Source organism: Protopterus annectens, chromosome 8.part0 (genome assembly GCF_019279795.1).
Source record: "Protopterus annectens isolate FY-2018-M chromosome 8.part0, PAN1.0, whole genome shotgun sequence".
Classification (NCBI taxonomy): domain Eukaryota; kingdom Metazoa; phylum Chordata; order Ceratodontiformes; family Protopteridae; genus Protopterus; species Protopterus annectens.
This window is the reverse complement of record NC_056741.1, coordinates 1,926,485,859-1,926,506,848: the sequence shown is the minus strand read 5'-3', so window position 1 is coordinate 1,926,506,848 and position 20,990 is coordinate 1,926,485,859. Positions and strand designations below refer to the sequence as shown.

The 20,990-nt window shown below is 38.3% G+C and overlaps 1 protein-coding gene across 4 annotated transcripts in view; it reads right to left on the bottom strand.

Moving 5' to 3' along the window:
• Nucleotides 1–20,990, bottom strand: part of LOC122809727 (anillin-like) — a 1,124,352-nt gene that overhangs the window by 57,964 nt on the left and 1,045,398 nt on the right. For all 4 annotated transcript variants that reach the window (XM_044081431.1, XM_044081433.1, XM_044081432.1 and 1 more), the window contains one exon: nucleotides 12,352–12,438. In XM_044081431.1, the coding sequence (XP_043937366.1) occupies nucleotides 12,352–12,438 (87 nt within the window). The remainder of the gene's footprint in view (nucleotides 1–12,351; nucleotides 12,439–20,990) is intronic.

Sequence of the window (20,990 nt, the reverse complement as noted above, 5' to 3'; positions counted from 1 at the left end):
TGGATCTGTCTGTGCCCCTTGCCATCTTAGAACTTTCTATTCCCTTCTTCACCACTCTTGATAGACTTGCTTGACATAGCCTACTTCCCCCATGCATTACCTACTTTCTAGCCTCACCTCTCTAATTCCTTAACCTTCTGTCTTTTTTAATATTTTTTACAATAACTTTTATCTAGCCCAGAATTTATGATTGAAATTTACAATCTAGTTTTCCTGCCAGAAAGACACTTTTCCGACCTATTACTTACTCTTTTATATATCTTTCATGCATCATTATGTAACGTGCACATTAGGAACTCTCTATCTTGCATATAATGTATGTGCACATTAGGAACTCTCTATCTTGCATATAATGTATGGTCAACTTTATTGCTTGCCTTATATTTTGCTTATTTTCTTTTACGCATTCACATATTTTACTACTTTGTTATTGTCTTAATATTTGTACTACTTTATTTGCAACCATTGTTCGATTTCTTTAATTCTGCTTAATGTGTACTGTGGAGCTTTTCTCCCCGAGCCTCCCCCGAATATTGGCTCATACCTAGTCAGACTTTCCTGGTAAACGTCAAATAAATAAATATTGGAACAGATGACCTTTAATGTGTACAGGTCCATGAGGGTATTTTAATCAAGGTAAAATGTACTCTTCATTAGTGAGAATGTCATATTTGAATATATATATATATATATATATATATATATATATATATATATATATATATATAGTCAAGCACTTCCTCAGATCATTCTCTCTCAAATTTTGGTTAGCAGGCATAGAGTAGCAATAGGGTAATTGTCGTCAGTTGTGGAGGAGGATAATACTTTGACAAGAAGGATAAACAGTGTATGTTTGAAACTACATGGAAGTGCTTTGGAGGTTAGAGACAGGTTAAGCAATGTGAAAATCAGAGTATACTGAAACCTAACCCATGTATGCTTGTGTAGATATAGTGAAAGTCATGACTGTATGCAAAATCTGTTGAGTAGCTTTTCAGCTTTGGTTTTGCTAATAGCTTTGAAAAAGAACTGAGGATATTCAAGAACTTTGTATAATGGTAAGACAATGAGATACCGGGAGTGTCTTACTGATTATTGTTTGAGAATCAAGCGAGGGCTGTAAGTTTGTCCTCAAGTCCTTTGATAAGAATGGAAATGTTAAAATTAGTCCAAATTTTTGAAGGCAGTTCTGGAACCTATGCCCTTTTATTGCCTTCTAGAATACCGGGATGCCCTGTGTAGGTAATTTTGTAGTTTTCTGCAGTAAAAAGATTGCGACAATGCTCAGCTTAATCTTACAACTGTATTCTTTCTATAGAAGTGATTTACTTCTATGTAGTGCCATCCAGGCAAAGTAAAGTGTCTCCATTTGTTAAATCACCCTTAAGTTATTCTGAGTGATCACTATTACCTGCTTGTGTGTGTGTGTGTGTGTATATATTTCACTTTTTTTTTTGGTAAAAAATTTGCGCTCTCACATTGTTGCTGATGTAAGACTCTTGAAATTGCCTTCAGCAAGGGATTTCCAACTAGTTAAGTGCTTTGCGGCAGCACTGTACTTGTGGGTCTCTTCTACGGCGTTTTTACATTAGGAGGACTGGGTTTATTCATCTTTTGGCAGGAGGTGTTTGCCTAGTCTGACTTGGGAAATACACACAAGGACTCATAGTGTAGTCATTGTATTAGCCAGAGGGATCATTAGTTTGCTTTCTCTTTTTTTATGTATTGCTATACATTTTGCATAGGTTATCCAGTGCCCTGTACAGTAGTAAACTCCTAGTAAGAATGGTTCATAAAACTGTGCCCTGTGAAGCAGCAGTATAGCAAGCTAGTTGGGAGTCAAGTGGCAATACCTACAGATTTAGTTGAGTTTAGTATTGTGTAAACATTAAAGCTAGTATAATTTAAAACTGCTTAGCATAATCTGCTCTCAAAGCACCCTAAGCACACAACACCCACCTCACATAAAACACAACACACAGACGAATGTATGCGGGAGCACTTAAAAGCAATTTTCCTAAACACTGCCTATGTCACCTAATGTCAAGGCTATGCTACAGCATGCCCAAAGGCACTCAGAAAAAACACCACCTACCACCACACAGTCACCTGATGAGACATGCAGCAGATGAAAAGTCAGGAAAGATTCCTTATAAAAAAATAAATAAAAATATGGGGAGTAAACACAATGTCCTTACACTGATCGCCTCAAAAAACTGTCTCTTTACTTGGTATCATATAGATATCTGAGAATTGATCTTTGCCTGGCATACAGGGCATCCCTGGATGCTGTTTTGATGAACCTTTTGCACGTCCGTAAAACAAACAGGATTAGAACTGCTAGATTAAAAGATCTAAACTTTGCTTGCAACATAAATAAGACATGTTGGGGAGACAGAAGTTTCTCAGAGAATTCCCATTCTCTGGAAGAGGGTCCCCCATCCATGTGAAGCAAAGTTTCTCCCTCTCCCTTTTTAAGCTCAGCTTAGACAAATGGATGGGTAATTGGATATCCACCCCGGTCTAGCTCCTACATATCTGATGGACAGAGAGCATCAGTAAATTACCACCTATATAAAACAAATTTTTGGGTCACCGTTGGGTTGCTTATCTAGGCTTTTAAGGACCTTAATGGTCATTAGTCTAGTATACTCCTATGAATTCACATACATAGTTAAGTTCACCATGTTAGCAGTGTTTTTGATCATTACAGTTAAGTTTTGGAAATATAAAGACAGTGCAGTATAAGCAAATTCAAAACTGATTTGATTGAAAATGTTTTTGCATCCACTGCCAGGAATGCGGGGCACCTATGCATTGACCTTATTTCAATGGCTGATAAACATTTACAGCTTAGGATTTACTGGTGCTGTTTCCTCTAATACAAATCTTTAGTTCAGATTGTCAGGCTATATCCAAACAATCTCTTTCAATAAATATTCATTTATTAATATTGCAAGCATCTAATTACTACTTAAAATGTATGTTAGCTTACAGTCCTTTATGGTTTTTCCTTTTTTTTTCAGGTTCCTTAGATACGAGAACTTCACGAGAATCTAACTGGCATTCTTCCTAGTATAGAATATAAATAGCACAACTAAAAAACAATTACATTTTTATTTAGATGAAGCATCAATGCTTCTATAATCACTACCTTCTCCTTTTCTTTACATTTTCACCTTCCCCCTCTTATAACCTATTCTGTAAAATAACCTGTCAATTACTTAGAACTAGTTCCCATAGTTCCACTAAAAGTCTGCAAATTAGCAGCATCATTTCAGCAAACTTTGGTAATTTAAGGAATGATCAATTACATATTCATGTCAAGTGTGTGGTTTAGACAGAAGAGAATTTTCTCAAAAGCCAGATAAATGAGAGTAATGAAATGCAAATAAATTTGCATCTGAGAACTATAAAGTGCTAAACAACTGTACTTGAGGTGATATTAAGCACATCATTCAGCCTAACAATCTAATACAAACTAGTTTCCCCAGACACAATCATGCAGATTTAGTTGGCAACCCACTTTACCAATCATACTGTCATAATAATAATACACAATCATTTCTTTAATACCAGACTATTACCTTATTTCCATGGAATAACTCTCAGCAATAATAGATCACTCGCAGCTTACTAAATTAATTGCAGCTTAATTAGTAAGTAAATCTAACAAAACGCACATTTTAATATGCTTAGTCCAACCTCTGCCTCATGATTAGAGCTGAAACAGACTGGTATTGCTTTCATTTTTAATGGAATTCCATACGCATAACATGAAAAAGTTTGACATAATAGGGATTTTTTTTATATATCTGTTCTTGTACAGTGTCTAAGGAATTTCATTATCATTTTTTGCCACAGTACAGTATCAACATCCACCTTTAGAGTTCTACAGATATTTCAGTCATTGCTTGTACTTATTCATCTGTGGCAACAATCTGTATACAACATTAAGAGGGTTCAGATTCTCCCCATGTCTCCATTATTACACTGAATGTAAGATTATGGTTCCTCACCCCTTATTTAAACTCTGATAATTTTTTCTTGAATATTCTACTCTCCCCCATGTTATTTTATGGTGCAGATCCTTTTGCTAGAATGCCAGTGTTTCATTTTGCTCTGTATTAGCTTTTGAGAAAGCTAAATATTCTATACAGGCACACATTCTGGTCTTTTACACCCATAAAGCTTATTAAATTCCAGATATTCTTTCTGCCCTGCTAAAGCATCTAACCTTGACAAATTATCCAATATTTCCATACTTTTCTGCTCTGATGTACAAAGTATTTCTAGCCATACACAAACAAATTTTTGACATTTACTTGACAGTAACCATCTTACTTTTCTGTTAAAAGCAGCTCTCCTATTTTCTTGGCTGAAGTCAAGCTTTTTTGCCATCTCTAGCACCCAGAAATCAAGCTTAGATGTTGTATTCTCGCTGTGACTGTTTTATGAACTATGAAATTTCATCAACACTTTCAACGTTCTGCATGATAGAAAAGTTAACTTTGATTTGCCAGTGCAAAACTAATTAAGCTCAAAGATGCCATCTTACTACGTTAGCCCACATCCATTACCTTTTTGATGAGCCTACAGAGCTATCGAATAAAGTCCCCATAGTATAATGTTTCTACTTCATTTAGTTCTCCACTTTCTTCTGGAACCACCTCTCTTTCAAACTGCCATTTTGGCTGACCAGTGCTTGCCAGAATAGTTATTCTTCGATTGTGAAACTTTTCTATTCCCAAACCTGAATATTCAAACTTGAGCAACAAGTTACTGGGTACACTTAGAGGAGCCATCAGGTAAGGTGCCATGAAAAATAGTAACCTTTCAGTTTAAACACATACCTACAACTGTTTACTGAACATCCTTATTCAGTCAAGCTAGCAAAAATGTTTACCGACATTATAATCTAATACCAATGTTCACTTCTTTTTTCCTATGGGATTTTTTTCCTCCATGTTTGCTGACCATCAAGCTCCCCTAACTTGACATGGGCATCTCTTTCACTTACCTAGGAACTTCACCCAAGATCAAAGCAATCATTCAAGCAGCCATGAGTGTACTTTATGACTTCACCAGCACCCCAGCAACGACAGCATTTATAAAGACCTAACCCAGTCCTTGGAAGTTGGATTGTACAATCCACACCACCTTAGAGACCCATAAACTCATGTTATGTGTGTGTGCGTGCTTCTGCACACCTTCATTAAAGGTTACCTTTAAGCAGTTGAACCTAATGTCTCGCCAGGGTGCTATTTACATCACTGTCTGTGTTCCAAAGGACTGTGGGGCAGTTTGTTATTGGCTCCACCAAACCCTCTCCACAGGATGGGCAAACCCATTTTCCCCTGACAATTCTCTATCAGGTGTCCAATTCACTAAAGTCAGGTCACCTCAGTTGCAGCCAAGGCTTTATCTCTGGATATAATTACTCATCTCACCAGCACACATTTGTACAAACATGTCCAGTTCCATAAGAAATTCATATGAAGAGTTCAGGATTAATTACTCTCTAAAGGAGCGCCATTCACCATTTCTTAGTACATTACATTTCAAGAGATTCTCCGCACTATTATTCATTTACTTGTAGATCACACAGACACACTGCTTTCTGTAGTGATTGTTAAAAAAGCATACTTGACATCTGATAGTGACAGACACTTGCATACTGATGTTACCTCCACCACCTCTCAACTCAGGCACACAGGTTTGGTCAATGGGAACAAACACCTCAAGAGAAAATTGGCAAAATCTTTAACTCTATCTTATATGCAACCCCAGAACCATCCCCTAAAATGACCCAGCTGTTATGTTACTCCATCATATTAAAACTGCCCAACTATGCATTCTGCCCCCTCCCCCCAAACCATACAGTAACTAATTCACAAACATTCTCCTTTATAAAGATGGAAGCCTCTTGACGGCTGTAGTATCTTATAAAATAAAAAGGGACACAGCATAGGTTCATATGTATTCACTAGGTTATTGATCTAGGAGATCTTAAGAAGCCTAGCCTTACATTCCCATGGTAATTAGCCCTTATATTTTGCATATGAATTAACCTAAATACTGATTTAGTAGTTTTACTATGCCAGTGAAGCCCCATTTAAGTGAAGAGAGAATTTTGCCTGCGTTATTCTCTAATTATATCATTAGCTTGGATTCTAACAAATCACACTACACTGTCCTGACTTAAAATCCTACCTCAGAGTGTAAACAAGCATTGGTTTTACTGATCCCCAGGTGGCATTTCCCCAGTGACTCTCAATATTTGCATTTGATTAGGAGAGGGAGTAACACTTTGATAAACTGCATTAATTTTGGAAACATGTAAAGGCATGGCAGCTGGACAGATTTGCTGTTTTCCCACCAGTAGCAAAGGCCCTGAAGTGAATGGGGACACAGACTGCTCTTTTACTTACAAGGCCTTAAAGTTAATGCTGGGGAATTTACACATTTCCCTACCCATGAGGGACAATGCTACTAAACTGGGGATGAATTTGCGATTGCCCATCTATTCATTTAAATTACATTTAAATAGTGTAAGAGAAGTACTTTGCTTTACGTGGAGTGGAACATGGTTCAACAGAAGAGAAATTCTCTTTGATACATACGTATCCCTCTAACATGTTCTATTAATTTTACAATAGAAATAAAGATCCCTTGAGCAAGCGTTTCTGATACCACTGTACTTGGACATGTGTTATAAATCTGACAAAATAAGGACTGCTAAGCCTTTGTACACAAATCATAGGTCACCTCTCAGTAGCCTGTATATCATCAAAAACAGGAACAAGGGGTTCAGACCGTCTGTGCAGTTTTTATACTTTAGGCCTCTATTTTTAAGTGAGAAAACTCTGTTTTGTTCCCATTATGACAAGTGTTTGGAGAAGTAGATACCGTAAAGGGGATTGTAATTAATGATCATCCTAATGCATGCAGAATAAAGCAGAATATTACATCCTTGGACATGGACACCATACCTTCTAAAGCTGTGCAATGAAAAAGGGCTCCTTTCAACACTGGATATGTTGTGATCAAAGAATGGGTTACTGCTGACACAGGTTCCCAGATCCCTAACTACAGGATCAATTTTCAGGGGGGGTGTTGTCAAATGTGATAATTACAATGGGAGCTATGCTTGCCAAGGATGTAATTATACATTTCTTGGCATTCAGCATTAGTCCATGGTTTTGACACCAGCTATTTGTTTTGGCAGGATCTTGGTGTCTATGGAGTTTTTTTTTTTTTTTTTTTTGCAGCTGTCTGCAAACATAGTCAGCCACAAACCCCTAACTTTAGCTCTAACCTCTGAGAAGTAGCTGCCAAAGAAAAGTTGCTCAAGGACTGAACCCTACAGTACTCTGCTAGTGATGGGTCTTTTGGAGGAGATAGAGTTCCCCCTTACTTCCTGTGTTCTATTTGAGACCTAGTTTGTTATTCAATGAATACTAAAGGGACTGAAATTTGGCTGGAACAGTTTATTGACTATACCAGAGTGTGGAGATGGAATTGAACACCATTGCTAGGTCTAGATACATGATGTACCCTGATTTGCCCTTATCCATTGCTTTAGCAACTTTTACAAAGAAGTCAACTAGGTGAAGTAGGCAGGACCTGCCCTTGACAAATCTGAACTAGGCTGGGTCAACAGTCTAAGTTACCAATATACCCACTAATTTTGCAGAGATCCTTTCCATAGCATTTCAGATGAGGCTGGTCAGGCTTATGGGGTTTATAATTTCCAGGTCTGTTGGAAGACCCACATTTATGCAACGGGATGACTGTTGCTGTTCTCCATTCATCCAGCACATAGCCTGTTTTGAGACTGAAACTGAATAGCCTTTGTAGGGGGTCTGACAAATAATGTCTCAGGCTGACCAGTAGACAGCCTGGCATGTTACCGGCCAAACAGACTGAGTGCTTTTTGGCCTTAGATTGTGCCTTGACAACTTGTTCTTAGATTTTTTTTTTCTTTTTTTTTTGGGGGGGGGGGGGGGGCTGTAGATATGGATGTGTGATCTGAAAATACTGGATGGGAGGAGATTTCAGCTAAATTTGCCAGCTGGTAGATTGGCTATGTCCACTGAGTCACAGTATGTAATATAATTTGCTATTAGCTCTACAAGGTTCTGGGTATAGTTTCTGATATTTCCAACATAAAGAAGGTTTTGTGGGTATCCTTTACCTGGGTGGCTATTTTTACCTTTCTGGCTTTGGTTGATTTGATCAGGGTCCTGAACTCCTTGTTTAGTTTTGCAAGAGAGCTTCTGGCATCTATAGAGTTACATTTATTTTTGCATGCAATGATTGTATTTATTATTTTAATTGTACAGACTTTTTTAAATTAGGGTTCCAACACAGGAGTTTGAATTTGGCAATGTATTTATTTCTGAAGGGACAGATGCATTTATACCTGTCACAGAGAACACTCCTCCTACAGAAACATCTTCCACTCCACATTTGGGTTCCAATCTGAGCAGAGGAGTTAGGGTTTTAAAGGTCAAGGACTATAAGGCTAGAGATTAATTTGCTTATCACTAACCACTGTCTTTGAAATATGAGCCTTCAGCCTCCTTAAGGAGGTGATTGCTAAAGGTAGAGAGTTTCTGCTCTGCTTCAACTTCTGTTGAGAGAGGATTCCAGTTAGCAGGACCAAGCTGAGTGACAGTTTTTTCTCCAGTACTATATTTGTATGCGTGTCTGACTAGGAATAAAGTATCGCTTGACAAGTGAAGGTTTGTTTTGAGGAAGACTAAGTAAAACCCCAAGTTCTGAAAGAAGTTTAGTGTGTTGAGTTATAGCCCTCAGATGCTTCTCCAGAGTCTAGGCCTGTCTTAGGCAGTCAACAGGATATGTAGATGCCTTTGGTTCTACAATGGGATATTACTAGTATCAAACATTTTGAGAATATTGTGGGCACAGTAGCTAACCCAAACGACAAACAAGTAAATAGACAATGGGAGTCCCTCATTCTGAATCTCAGAAAGCACCTATGAGTCCTCAATATGGGTATGTATAAGGTACCCTTCACTCCAGGATCTTCAGGGAGTGATAGAATGAAAACTATAGTAGGGCATGTAAAATAAGCTTTTTGAACTATGGGACTTTTAGAAATTTGTTTAGATGTTACAGGTCAAGAGCTGAACTATAACACACTTTCTTGGAAAAAGACCCTCCAGGAGGGGAGGCTCACTGGCACAGGTGATATCCTTTGGAACTGAGGGGCATATAGAAACTGCAAACTGTAACCCTGAGATACAATCTGCGTTATATCTTTCAATTTTTCAGAAAAAAGAACCTGGCAACAGCCTTCCCTCCTCAATTCTGAAAAAGGATAGGGTCAAGGGCTACAGGTGGACTTTGTGTGAGGGAAGAGAAGGAGCAACAATAGAAATAATTTAACACAAAGTTTGGTTGTTGCTTCTTCTCCTCCCTCACGCAAAATTTCTAAGTCTCCAGTCAGTCTCTACTGGTCCTCAGACTTCCATTTTGGCACTGTCATTTGTTTCTGCTAATTATTGATCTACACTGTAAACAGGACATTTATGCACCATCACTTTTGTAAATCTCAAGTAGTTTTTGAGGACATCTATTGTCTCAGATCATGACTGAAAAGCATCCTAGGATCAATCCACTCATACAATTAAAGCTTCAGTTAATAAAACAAATACTGCTACAGGGATAATCTACAATATGAACAGAACAATCTTTAGTAACATTATCAAAAAATTTAACAAGTTTATCAAACACCTGTGTCTTATCTCAAGTCCTGTACAGATATTTCAAAAGCAAATTCCCTAGCTTTGAATAAAAATGAAATTATGACTTCCAGAACTTTCCCCCTTTTTTTCAACTATCATGCAGGTGACTGGTCCAAAACTAAAGATGTTTTCAAAATTATGCCCTCTAACAGGTGTGGCAATACAGTACTGGTGTATATAAATGGTACCAATAGCAGTGTCATCTGGAACTTTGGCCAAACAGGGAAGATGAAGCTGCCATCTCTGAGACATTCAGACACAAAGGCACCGTACAGACATGAGATGATGGGGACACAGAAACTAAGCTCCCCTTACCCCCACTCCACTGTACTCTCATACTTGTTCTTATTTCTCAAAAGATCCAGAACTAGCAGACTTTAAATTGACTCCGAGCATATGAATATTGTTTAAAAAAAAAAAAAATCTGTTGTCAAGTTGTTAAACTGTGTTATAATGTACTTTACACTCTGCATCTCTCGAATGTATGTACCCTACTCTTATTTCACATTGTAACCTTTATTTGTTTTTGCAACCTTTATTGTATAGTATTTCACTTTGCAACCTTTATTTGCATTTTTGTAACCTATATTGTATTATACTGTTCATGGAGCTTTTCTCCCCGGGCCTCCACTGAAAATGGGCACTTCTTGGCCCAGTGGACTTCCCCGGTAACCAAATTGAAAATAAATACATAAAATATTCCTGCAAGAAAGTGTGGCCATATTCTTATAGACCAAGGAACCTCAAACCACTGTAGGCAACACCAGAGGAGAATCCGTTACCAAGACATAACTAGGTGGCGATGGATTTGAAAGGCATCTCAACTTAGCTTGCTCCCTTGAGAAACAGTGGGCAATTCCTATGGCATCATTCTTATCAAGGCATTTGCCTTCTGCAAAGGATGAGTTTCAGGATAATTTCAATTCAATTTTCTTGAAGAGTTAACAAGCAATAAGCAATCCTCAGTGATATTCTGATGAAGAGAAAAGGTGCCTTTTGAAAAGAAAGTGAGTATCAAAGCAATTTCTCTCTCAATTCTTGGAGAAAACTTTGAGTGGTAGATACTGGTGTTTACATCATGACAGAAATGATAGACTATTTTAGATGGTGGTTATGGCAGAGGTAAAATTTAAATAATCTGATGCTGGTTTTGCCCTGTAGTGTAAGAGGATGAAGCTCTATGACTCAGACAACCAGTGTTTGAATAATGGTGCAGCAGTTGAAGGGACAGGATGGGAGACGGCGTCTGACAGTCGGGAGGATGGGAGCCATCGGCTGACATCCATCCATGCATGAAGGAGGGAGGGTGCGACTTCAGCTTGCTGCATTTGTGGCAATTACTGGTGGGTGACTGTCTGCAAAATGGACCATGCTGCTGACTGGTGATCTGATGCTTACCTGCAGAAGCAAGTGTGGTAACACAGCATACCTTTCTCTAAGTGGCTGCAAATATGGAGCATGCAAGGCAATGAACGAGTCAGATGAGGTGTAGGCACAGAAGCCATTCCGCAAATCACGTGGACTAGCTGAGTGCCTTAAAAACCAGCATAGTAAAGGAGTGAGTACACATCTCACACCAATCCATAGCTTTAGATTATTTGTATTAGGGAAGAAACGTGTGGTTTCTGGGACTGACGCTGGACAATGATATTACCATAAGAGTCAGCTACAGGACTTGCTATATTCAACTAGTGACTTTTATGCAGGGTTGTCCAACTTCTTGGGGCTGCTGAAGCAGTGTCTGGAACCTTTTAGGCTGAAAAATGACAACCTTGACTAGTCTGCATGACTTGGGAGGATGATGCAGGTTTCTAACTCCTCCCTCACCAAATATGCATGCAAGAATTCCTGGGGAAAGGAATAGGGACTGGAGCAGTACATAAAGGACTTTGTGACCTACAAGGTCTCTCTCTAAAAGATGGGATATCTGGAGTACAGGTAGTGCTGTAGAGTGGGAAGGATTTATTATGCTTGCCCATCTCCAAGACAATGACATCTAAATCTTTAGACTCTCTACAGGCACCTGAGTGACAGGAATTCCCTGCGAACACCAACTCCAGGAACGAGCTCTAGTATGGTGTCATATAGATTAAGTATACAAAAGTTACTTTCAAGGAGTCCTTGTCAAATGCAGGAGCTTTTCAGTGACCTGCTTTAGGTCCAAAATCTGAAGTACGAGTTTCAATGGGAAGGAATGCTTATGTAGTCAACATTTGACATCAAGGTATTCTGGATTAGGGCACACACCCTAACAAGTACCAAAGCTTCCTACAAGAAAAAAAAGCCCGAATGTGACTGATGAAAAGGACTAAGTCAGCTGTAAGACTAGTGTTAGATCTGACATTTTTTATAAGCTGCTGGGGTAGTAGTCAATGCACTAAAATGCAACTTGCACTACCAGAAAAATAGCTACATCATAGTTGGAATTGCCTAAATGTTATCGTTGTAATACAAGTACAAACCTTATTTTACTACCTTTGCAAAATCTCATACAACTCTGCTATGAATTCCCTGTGTCATCATTTCTCTAATAAAGAATAAAGCAAACAATGTCTTTTGTTACATGCATCATACGCACCAAAAATCCCTGATGTTCCACAGCTAAGTGAGGCTGGCACTGAAGCTTCAAGTAAATATTTCCTTCCACTGGGGAAATGAACGCCACCTAAAAGACATTTTACTGTTAAGTTAATACATAACAGCATACTGATGTACATTTACATTTTCTTAAATCTTTGCAGATAAGCAGCACAGCTTAACCCATTTCCCAAGCTTAAATGCATAGCACGTCAGCAACCACAGAACAAATACGCATGCATTGTACATTAAATATTGGTTACCTAAAGTCAACACCAATACAGCACTCAAACTTTTGCCAGCCTACAAAAATCATACATGAATCCATTTCTTTTCAAGTATAATGCTTGCTTTACAGTCTCCAATAAGGGTCTGGACAACCATCTGGGAATATGAAACAGACAGACGGGCAAGGCATGTAATGGATTATCAGACTGCTGAAATAATCATGACCCAGAGTCCTACACATATTGAAATATGTTCTTTAGAGAAGTACACAAAATGCTTAACTTAGCAGACAGGTGGCATTCTGCAAAAACATACTTTTTAGAAGATATCCAATTACTAAAAACTACTGCTTGACACAGTCTTAACTACAAAAAGGAAACACTTAAATCCAAACAGCATGAAGACTCCCTAGCAACAGAAAAAGTATAATCAACATAAGGTACTTAATTGCACCTCTAGACAGACCGGCTGTCATCAAGCAGATGGGAATAACCTATAATCATCAGATGGTGGACAAAAAGATCTCTTTCATAGCAATTCCTGCTTGGGATTGGTACTGAAGGCATGTCGATGTGTCAAACGTGGCATCAGCTAATTGTACTGTAGGATGCAAAGTCATCACCTTATGACAGGGAAGATAGACACCAGAGCATAAAATGAAGGACACACTTATAAAGGAGATATGGCATTATCAGAGACTTATAGTTTGCTTTAAGAGAAGGACAATTTATATCAACCTTGACTACAGTCTACATGACACGAGGAGGAGGATGCAGGATTCTTCCACTTCCTTCTTGAAATATCCATTTAGGAATTCCTGGGGGAAAAGAATAGGGAGCCATAGGCCAGTCCATGGAGGACTCTGAGCTACAAGTTCTCTTTCTAAAAGATGGGGCAATCTGAAGAAGAGGGGAACTCCTGGAAACCTCAAAGAAGTCTTCACATAAAAATTAAGGGTTTCCAAAAGGGAAAAAAAAGAGCAAAATTAGCATTAACTGTTAAGTACTCAAATAACTAGCATGTAGTCTTAAAAAAATGTCAAGTAAACTGTGAGAAACATTTATGTGAATACTGTGAGACAACCATTTGCAGCAGGAAACTGATGGGATCCTTAAGATAAGCACATTTCTGAAATCTCATCAGTAGTCATGGCATTGCCCATCAGTGACACGCTATTACATGTCTCCTGACCTCCAAGTACTGATTAAGCACATCATGAAAGACATGAATATAACTACATATTTACCTGAATTGTTTGAAGAACTGAGACAGACTGCCAAAGCAGAGGGAGGTAACTGAAGTGTAACAAGTATTCACTGCAGATGGTCTCCTCACAAAAATGACAGAGTGGTGCATATCTACATACATATAATTCAGAAAGGCTCCAGGCACTGGGCAGCTACTGGAAAGAATCAAATCGGTGAAAACTAAATCTCCCCGAGAGTTTGAAGGTCTAAGGCAAGTGGCTCATTGAGCAAAGTCCTGAAGCATCAAGGTGCCGAAGGAGGTCAGATTCCTAGAATCATATCCAGACTGCTCATTGAATTTGCAAATGATGAGCTAGTGATGGGCTCAAATGTCTCCACTGGGCAATTCTGAAAGTATGCGAAAGAACTAGCCATACAGTTGGAGTGGACTTCTGCACATGTCAATTCCAACAGCCAGTCAGATGAAAAAGACAATACAGCTAGAATCCTAGTGAGAGAGGGTTAACTAAGTCACTACAGAAACCCTTCATACCTAGAGAAGTCCATCTTTCAAAACTTGTGCAACTCCCCTCAAGTAAAACATGAAATTCGGGAGCACGTTCAACATATGAAGAGCTGGTTATTCCCTGGATTTCAGTATTCCAAAAGAAAGATGATGAATAAACTAGTTTAAGAACAGTTAGGACATCAATATTGAGATGAGGGTTAGTCCTAAAGGACACTCGTTACTTCTAAAAAAATAAACAGGGTTTCTTAGAAATAAGGATCTACAGCAGAAAGATACTGAAGGCTGAGATGACAGCCAGCAAGAAAAGCAACTTATAGGACATGGCTTTCAGGTAAGTAACATCAATTCAGTTTAGAAAATAGGCAAGTCTCTCATTCATAAAATTCAAGTTTCAAGGTAAAGGAGGATGTTTCAGAAGCAGATGATACTGCAAAACCCCTTTCAGTGACTACTCAACCAACCAGCTCTTGACCACAATACTGCCCTTCCACAGGGGGAGTGATGTTCAGAGATGCTGGAAACATGCATCTTGATTGTGAAATAACTGAAAACCAACAGATGCCTTAGAAAGGTCACTATTATTTCTCCTGTAATCTAATCCACTGATGCACAGAATAACCTCTTTGCCCAACTGTAGAATCACTTGCACTTAACAGAAGTCTGGCAGGTGGAACATTTTCTTGTAGTGTCAGTCACTTGCAGGACCCATTTTAGAAGATCTAGTTGAAGCAGAAAATCTCTAGTAGTGGCAAATTGTGGAGGAGGAGCAAGCTGCCACATCCAATCAAGGGGACCTTCAATGACTTGTACTACAAAGGCTCTAAAAGCCCAAAACTACATCCTTTCAGACCATTCTGGGACCACAAGGATAGGTCCTGTCCCCCTCTAAATTTTGGAATGTCATGTGGAATCAGAAGAGAAGGTAGAAGTGCCAACATAAATCCATCCTACAAGAGTAATGAAAATGCACCCACTCGTCAGATCTCCCCTTGCACTGCATAACCAAACAAAACAAAGGACTGCATTCTTCAGGTGATGAAAAGATCAGTCTTCAGAATGCTCACTCTCAAGAATGTCCAGATCAGGCAAGACTGCCTTTTTTGCAAGCCCCTTTTATTCACAGTAATAGTAAACTTCATCACCATTAATAATTCATTAATAAAGGATTTTGATGTGGTATATTCCCCTGCAGCTTTTTTTCCTTACATTTTTTATTGAATTTTATAAAGCAAGAATGATTCACAGTATCATAGCAAACTAAACATACATTAACACAATATAAAAATACATAACCAACAAAAACTATTTACAGGGGTGCCTAAATTGATATGATAAAAAAAAAAACCTCTTCAACGTATAGTATACAATCATATAGCGGTCATTTTTCTCCAGTATTTCCACCACTTTTTGCCAGAAATTGTAATAAGTACTGATCTTCTCAGTTCTTTTCCTGATAGTTGATAATTCCATCCAAGATACAGATAGCACAATACTTCTAAAATCTTTAAAAATTGGAGATGCTTCACTCTTCGTTTGCTGTGATCGTCTTGCGTGCAATGGCTAAAGAAATCCATAGAAGTGAATATTTTGCTCTAGAGACACATTGTGGAATGACAGCATTAAACAAAAGTAAAGATTTACATAAATGAAAATGTCATTAAAAACTGTTTGGAAAAAATTATTTTCCTCATCCCAAAATGATTCAAGTAGTTGACCATCAAAAAAAAAAAAAGTGTTGTCAGTCTGCCTTCAGTTTTGCTTTACATCAACAACCAATTTATGTGGTGTCAGAAAAAACCTATGAAGAAATTTCCAGGCAAATAATTTCCATTGAATTGACATGGAAGCACATTAAGGAGAAGCAAGTATCAAGTCTTTTAACATAATCAGGAGCTTCATTGTTAAAGGAGAACCACACCCACAGACTCAAAAAAACATGTTTATTATTAATAAAACCACCTTCAAAAAACAGCTCATTTCCCACCTAAACAACTCCTGGACATGCAACTGCCTAGCACCTGGCTGACATTCTAACTCCTTTCCCCTACCCACTATCCAACCTCCTCTTTAAAACTCCCAGAGATGCACTATATATTACACGTTACTTGTAACTGCCTAGCACCTGGCTGACATATTCTAACTCCTTTCCCCTACCCACTATCCAACCTCCTCTTTAAAACTCCCAGAGATGCATTATATATTATTACGTTACTTGTAACTGCCTAGCACCTGGCTGACATATTCTAACTCCTTTCCCCTACCCACTATCCAACCTCTTTAAAACTTCCACAGATGCACTATATATTATCACACATTACTTACCAACTCATTGCCCCCTACTCCCCACTGCCCCATCTATACCCACTAACTCTCCCCTAGACTAAGTTGAAAAGCTTTCCCTTAAAATGTCAATGCACCTCATATGAACTTGTCTACATTCTCCTCCTCCTTTAGTTTATCCTTTCATGTCTTATCTTCAGTACATCCAAGATTATCAACTAAACATACTGTATGAACAATCAAATGTTACTACCCACTATACTTTTAATTGCATGTCTAAACCACTATGCTTATGTAAACATCTTATGCAATCATACATTGTCTGCTATATTTTTATAACTGAATGTGCAAATATCTTATGTATAGTATGTTAGCAATTGTTCTGGAGCTTTTCTCCCTGGGCCTCTGCTGAAAACGGACAGCTCTGTCCAGTTGGACCTTCCTGGTAAACAAATGTAAAATAAAAAAAAATTCATCATGGTTTGGTGTTTCCTACATTTTAACACAACTCTGGGACTATTTACATGTTTTTAAATATTTTTATACGTAATTTCGGAGTCGAATAACCTGGGGTCTGGCATCTTGAAGTAATTCTGATTGTTTAGTCTGCCTCTAGGTATCCCACAATGCAGTACTTGTCTGTAAAAAAGAATACATCACTCAGGCCTCTTTCCTCCTAAAGCTCCTGTCACTTCATTGGTTTTACATGCATACACTGCTGTCTTTCAGTCAGTTTTAAGTAACATTATTATGCCATTCAATGACTACTTAAAACACAAACCGTGCAAATGCCACAGAACAGACTTTCAAAGTGCTTTTTACTGCTGCTTCTTTTTAGAATGGCTAAACTGCAATCTTTTGTGAAGCCTGAATTTTACTACTTTGACTCATCTCCCATCCCCCTTCACAACTAACTTCCCTAGCTGTCAAAGTGCTAAGGGTAATTTGATCTGTTACCTGCTGTGATTGACAGCTCACAGCAGGAGACTTGACTTGTGTACTGTTTTCTTGTTCTAGCCTTTACTTTCTGTACAAGTATGGGAAGGACCAGGGAGCTGACGCCTGCCAGCATGGGTTTTTTTTTTTTTAGGACAGCAGTGGTGATGTTGGTTTGGGGAGGGAAATGGCCAGAAAACCACCTGTATTCAGTGGCCTTGATGACATCATTGAATTGGAGACAGGCACAGGGCATGACAAAAGTTTTTTGAAAGTGAAACCACCACAGTACGGTAAGGTACTGTTCTAGTGGAGAGAAAGTCACTTTAAAATATTTTAAATGCTGTATTGTTGTTTACTCATAGCAGGGACAGTAAAAAGGGAGAAAAAGATGGAGAAGTTGAGCATTTAATAACAGAATCCCATTGTTGTCCTTTATTTTCGACCCCCCCCCAAATTTTCTTTATAATATATTTTAGTGCTTTTAATTTTATAAATTTTTGATAAATAAGTCATACTGTCCATAGAAAATGTTAAGTAAATGAGATATTCAACAAATTTAGGGACATTCTGTCGAATAGCAATCTATTTATAACATATTGCCTTATATATTGTATTGCTAGCCACATACTACTGTCCAGATTTAATTTTTAATTTCTTCCACTGATAGAACCAGTGTGTAGCAGTTGATGCCAGAAAATTAGCGCTTTTTCTTTAAGAATTTTGCTTGTTGCCGCATCAAATGTATTCATATAATCCTGAGTACAGGCAATGGAGTATAACAAAAATATCCAAGACTTGATATCCTGGATTCTCTTGTTGAGGTACCTTTGAGGGCATTCCAACTGTTGCTAGTGTCCAGTTAGGTACATGCCACAGGGAGAATTGTACTCAGTGATGGGTCTGAAAAGGGCTAAGTAGAGTGGTATTATAACTTCCTTGGACCTAGATGCCATACCCTTGCTTATGAGTTGGGCAACAAAAAATGATTTTCTTACTGTCTTGGCAACGTGTTGTTCAAAGGCCAGATTATGGACTACATATGTTCCCATATCCCTAATTACTGTCTCAACTGTTTTTTATCAGACTAATTAGCTTGGGAGGAAGGTTTCTCTAAGGACTCTATAATTAATTTCTTTGTGTTGAGTTTTAATCTGTGGCTTTGGTACCAGTCATTTGTTTGTGGTATACCCTCTTGGAGTATGGCAGTGTCACGTGGGAATCTATGATAGCTCAATTACCAGTCATCTGCAAACTTGGTGATAGCTCATAATTACCAGTCATCTGCAAACTTGGTGATCCAGAAGCTTTTGATGTTGGCCGCTACTTCCAAGAAGTAAATGTCAAACAGCAGCAGGCCTAACACAGTGCCTTGGGGTACTCTGCTGACCAGTCTCCTGGTGGAGGTGGAATCACTGATCTTGACTTCTTTGGTCCTATCTGTGAGCCAGACAGCAATCCAGCGATTTACGTAGGGATTTATGCCTAATTCTGGGAGTTTGCCAATAATACCAGATTGTGGTATTGCACTGAATGCCTTGGCCAGATCAAGGCCGGCAGTATGCACAGTTCTCCCCTCATCCATAGTCTTGGTGACCTGCTCAAAGTAGTCTACCAGGCTGAGTAGGCAAGACCTTCCCTTAAAGCCAAACTGGTATGGGTCCATTGTCTGTAGGTTGTCAATGTTCTTGTTGATAATTTCCATGATAACTTGTTCCATGGCTGTGTATAATAGACTTGTAGACTGATAGGTCTGTAGTTCCTGGGATCAGTTTATGGTCCCACCTTACAGAGAGAGATGAAAGTTGTGGCCCTCCATTCATATTTCCAACACTTGCCTCAAACTTGAGGGAACATGCATGCATTTATATCCAAATATCCTGAGCTGTTTGGACATTTGTTGAATGCATAGGTGCTTTAAAATTTTTACATTCCTTCATAATTTGTCCATTCTCTTTTCCCTGTCCTTTCTATGCACTTCTGATGGAGTTTTATAATCTTGCCATGTATGTCATCTATTTCTCTCTCTCTACATCTATCTATATATCTATATATATATAGTTTGCCATGAAAATGTCGAGCGCACATTGCGAGACACTGCAAATGCAAACTCCAACCTGCAACTGTTAAATGCCAAATACAGATGCTCTGAACTGCAAAATCTCGCCCCCCTTTTGACCCCATGTTAGCACTTGTTTTTACGTGTAGAGCAGTCGGGAATGTCTGTATTCAGTGTTTTTGTGACATTTCGAAACATCGGCATTATGGGTTTCACTTAAAGGTATCGATAAATATGGACATTCGTCAATGTGCATTCGACATTTTGCTGGTAAACCTAATATATATATAATATATATATATATATATATATATATATATATATATATATATATATATATAGTTATCCCATTTAACTTTTGCCATTTTTCTTCTGCAAAATATACTCTCCCAGTTCCTTATTGTCATCCACAACATTTCATTTGGCTAAGAATATGCCTGGCCCAAGTATATAACCAAAGGAAGTGTAAACAAGTTTAATGCATGTATCTTATTATCCCAACCCATAACATAACCTTACAGTCTCATTTTTCTAATCTTCAGATTTGTCCTCCCATATTTTTAGCTGGCATGACACACTATTTTAGACCCATATCCCTAAGTATTCAATTTTGCCATGCCCCCATAAACATTCACACTACTGAGCTTTTGATCGCACAAAAAAAAGTCTGCTATTGCTTTTATCTTCATTTAATTTGTATCATATTAATGTCTGAAATTGTTTGAAAATATTCCACATCAGTGAGCTATCCTGTTCTAGGTCTGTCAAATATAATATTGAAAAATCCAAAGAAAATTGCACTAGGTCCACAAAGATTACTTGTTAAAAAAGCAATAGACCTGGGAAGGTGTACAATAAAGCTCGCAGACAGTCGAATTCTCTTAACTGTAATATAGTCCCAACCTGCAGGAGCTTCCCTTAGTCTGCTGCCTGTGCTCACGCCCATATCTGATGAAGTTTTACAAAAGAAAACGTAATTCAGAATGTTAATGCAGAGCTTTGTTTTTGTGCTTTGGTTGTGACATTAAAGGAAGAGAATTCGACTGTCTGCGAGCTTTATTGTACGCCTTCCCAGGTCTATTGTTTGTTTTATAAATATAATACTGACAGACAAGGCAACTTTCGATTGATTACCAAACCAGCTATAACCCTGGATTTGAGTGTCCCCTTATTTATCTTGCTACAGACTCCAAATAAAAGCAAATAAGAGGGAAAGAGAGAAAATCCTTGCCGGATTCCTATACTCAGACTCAATTTGACAGATAGTAACCACCCTCCCACATTTATTCTCACCTCCTGTACTTCGCATAGTCGCCTTAACGCTGTTTTAGTGGGAAATGGAAATGCTGCCTTTGCTTTTCATATGAAATCCCAGCAGAACATGGGGACTACTTTATCTGCACCAAAGCTCACAAACAATG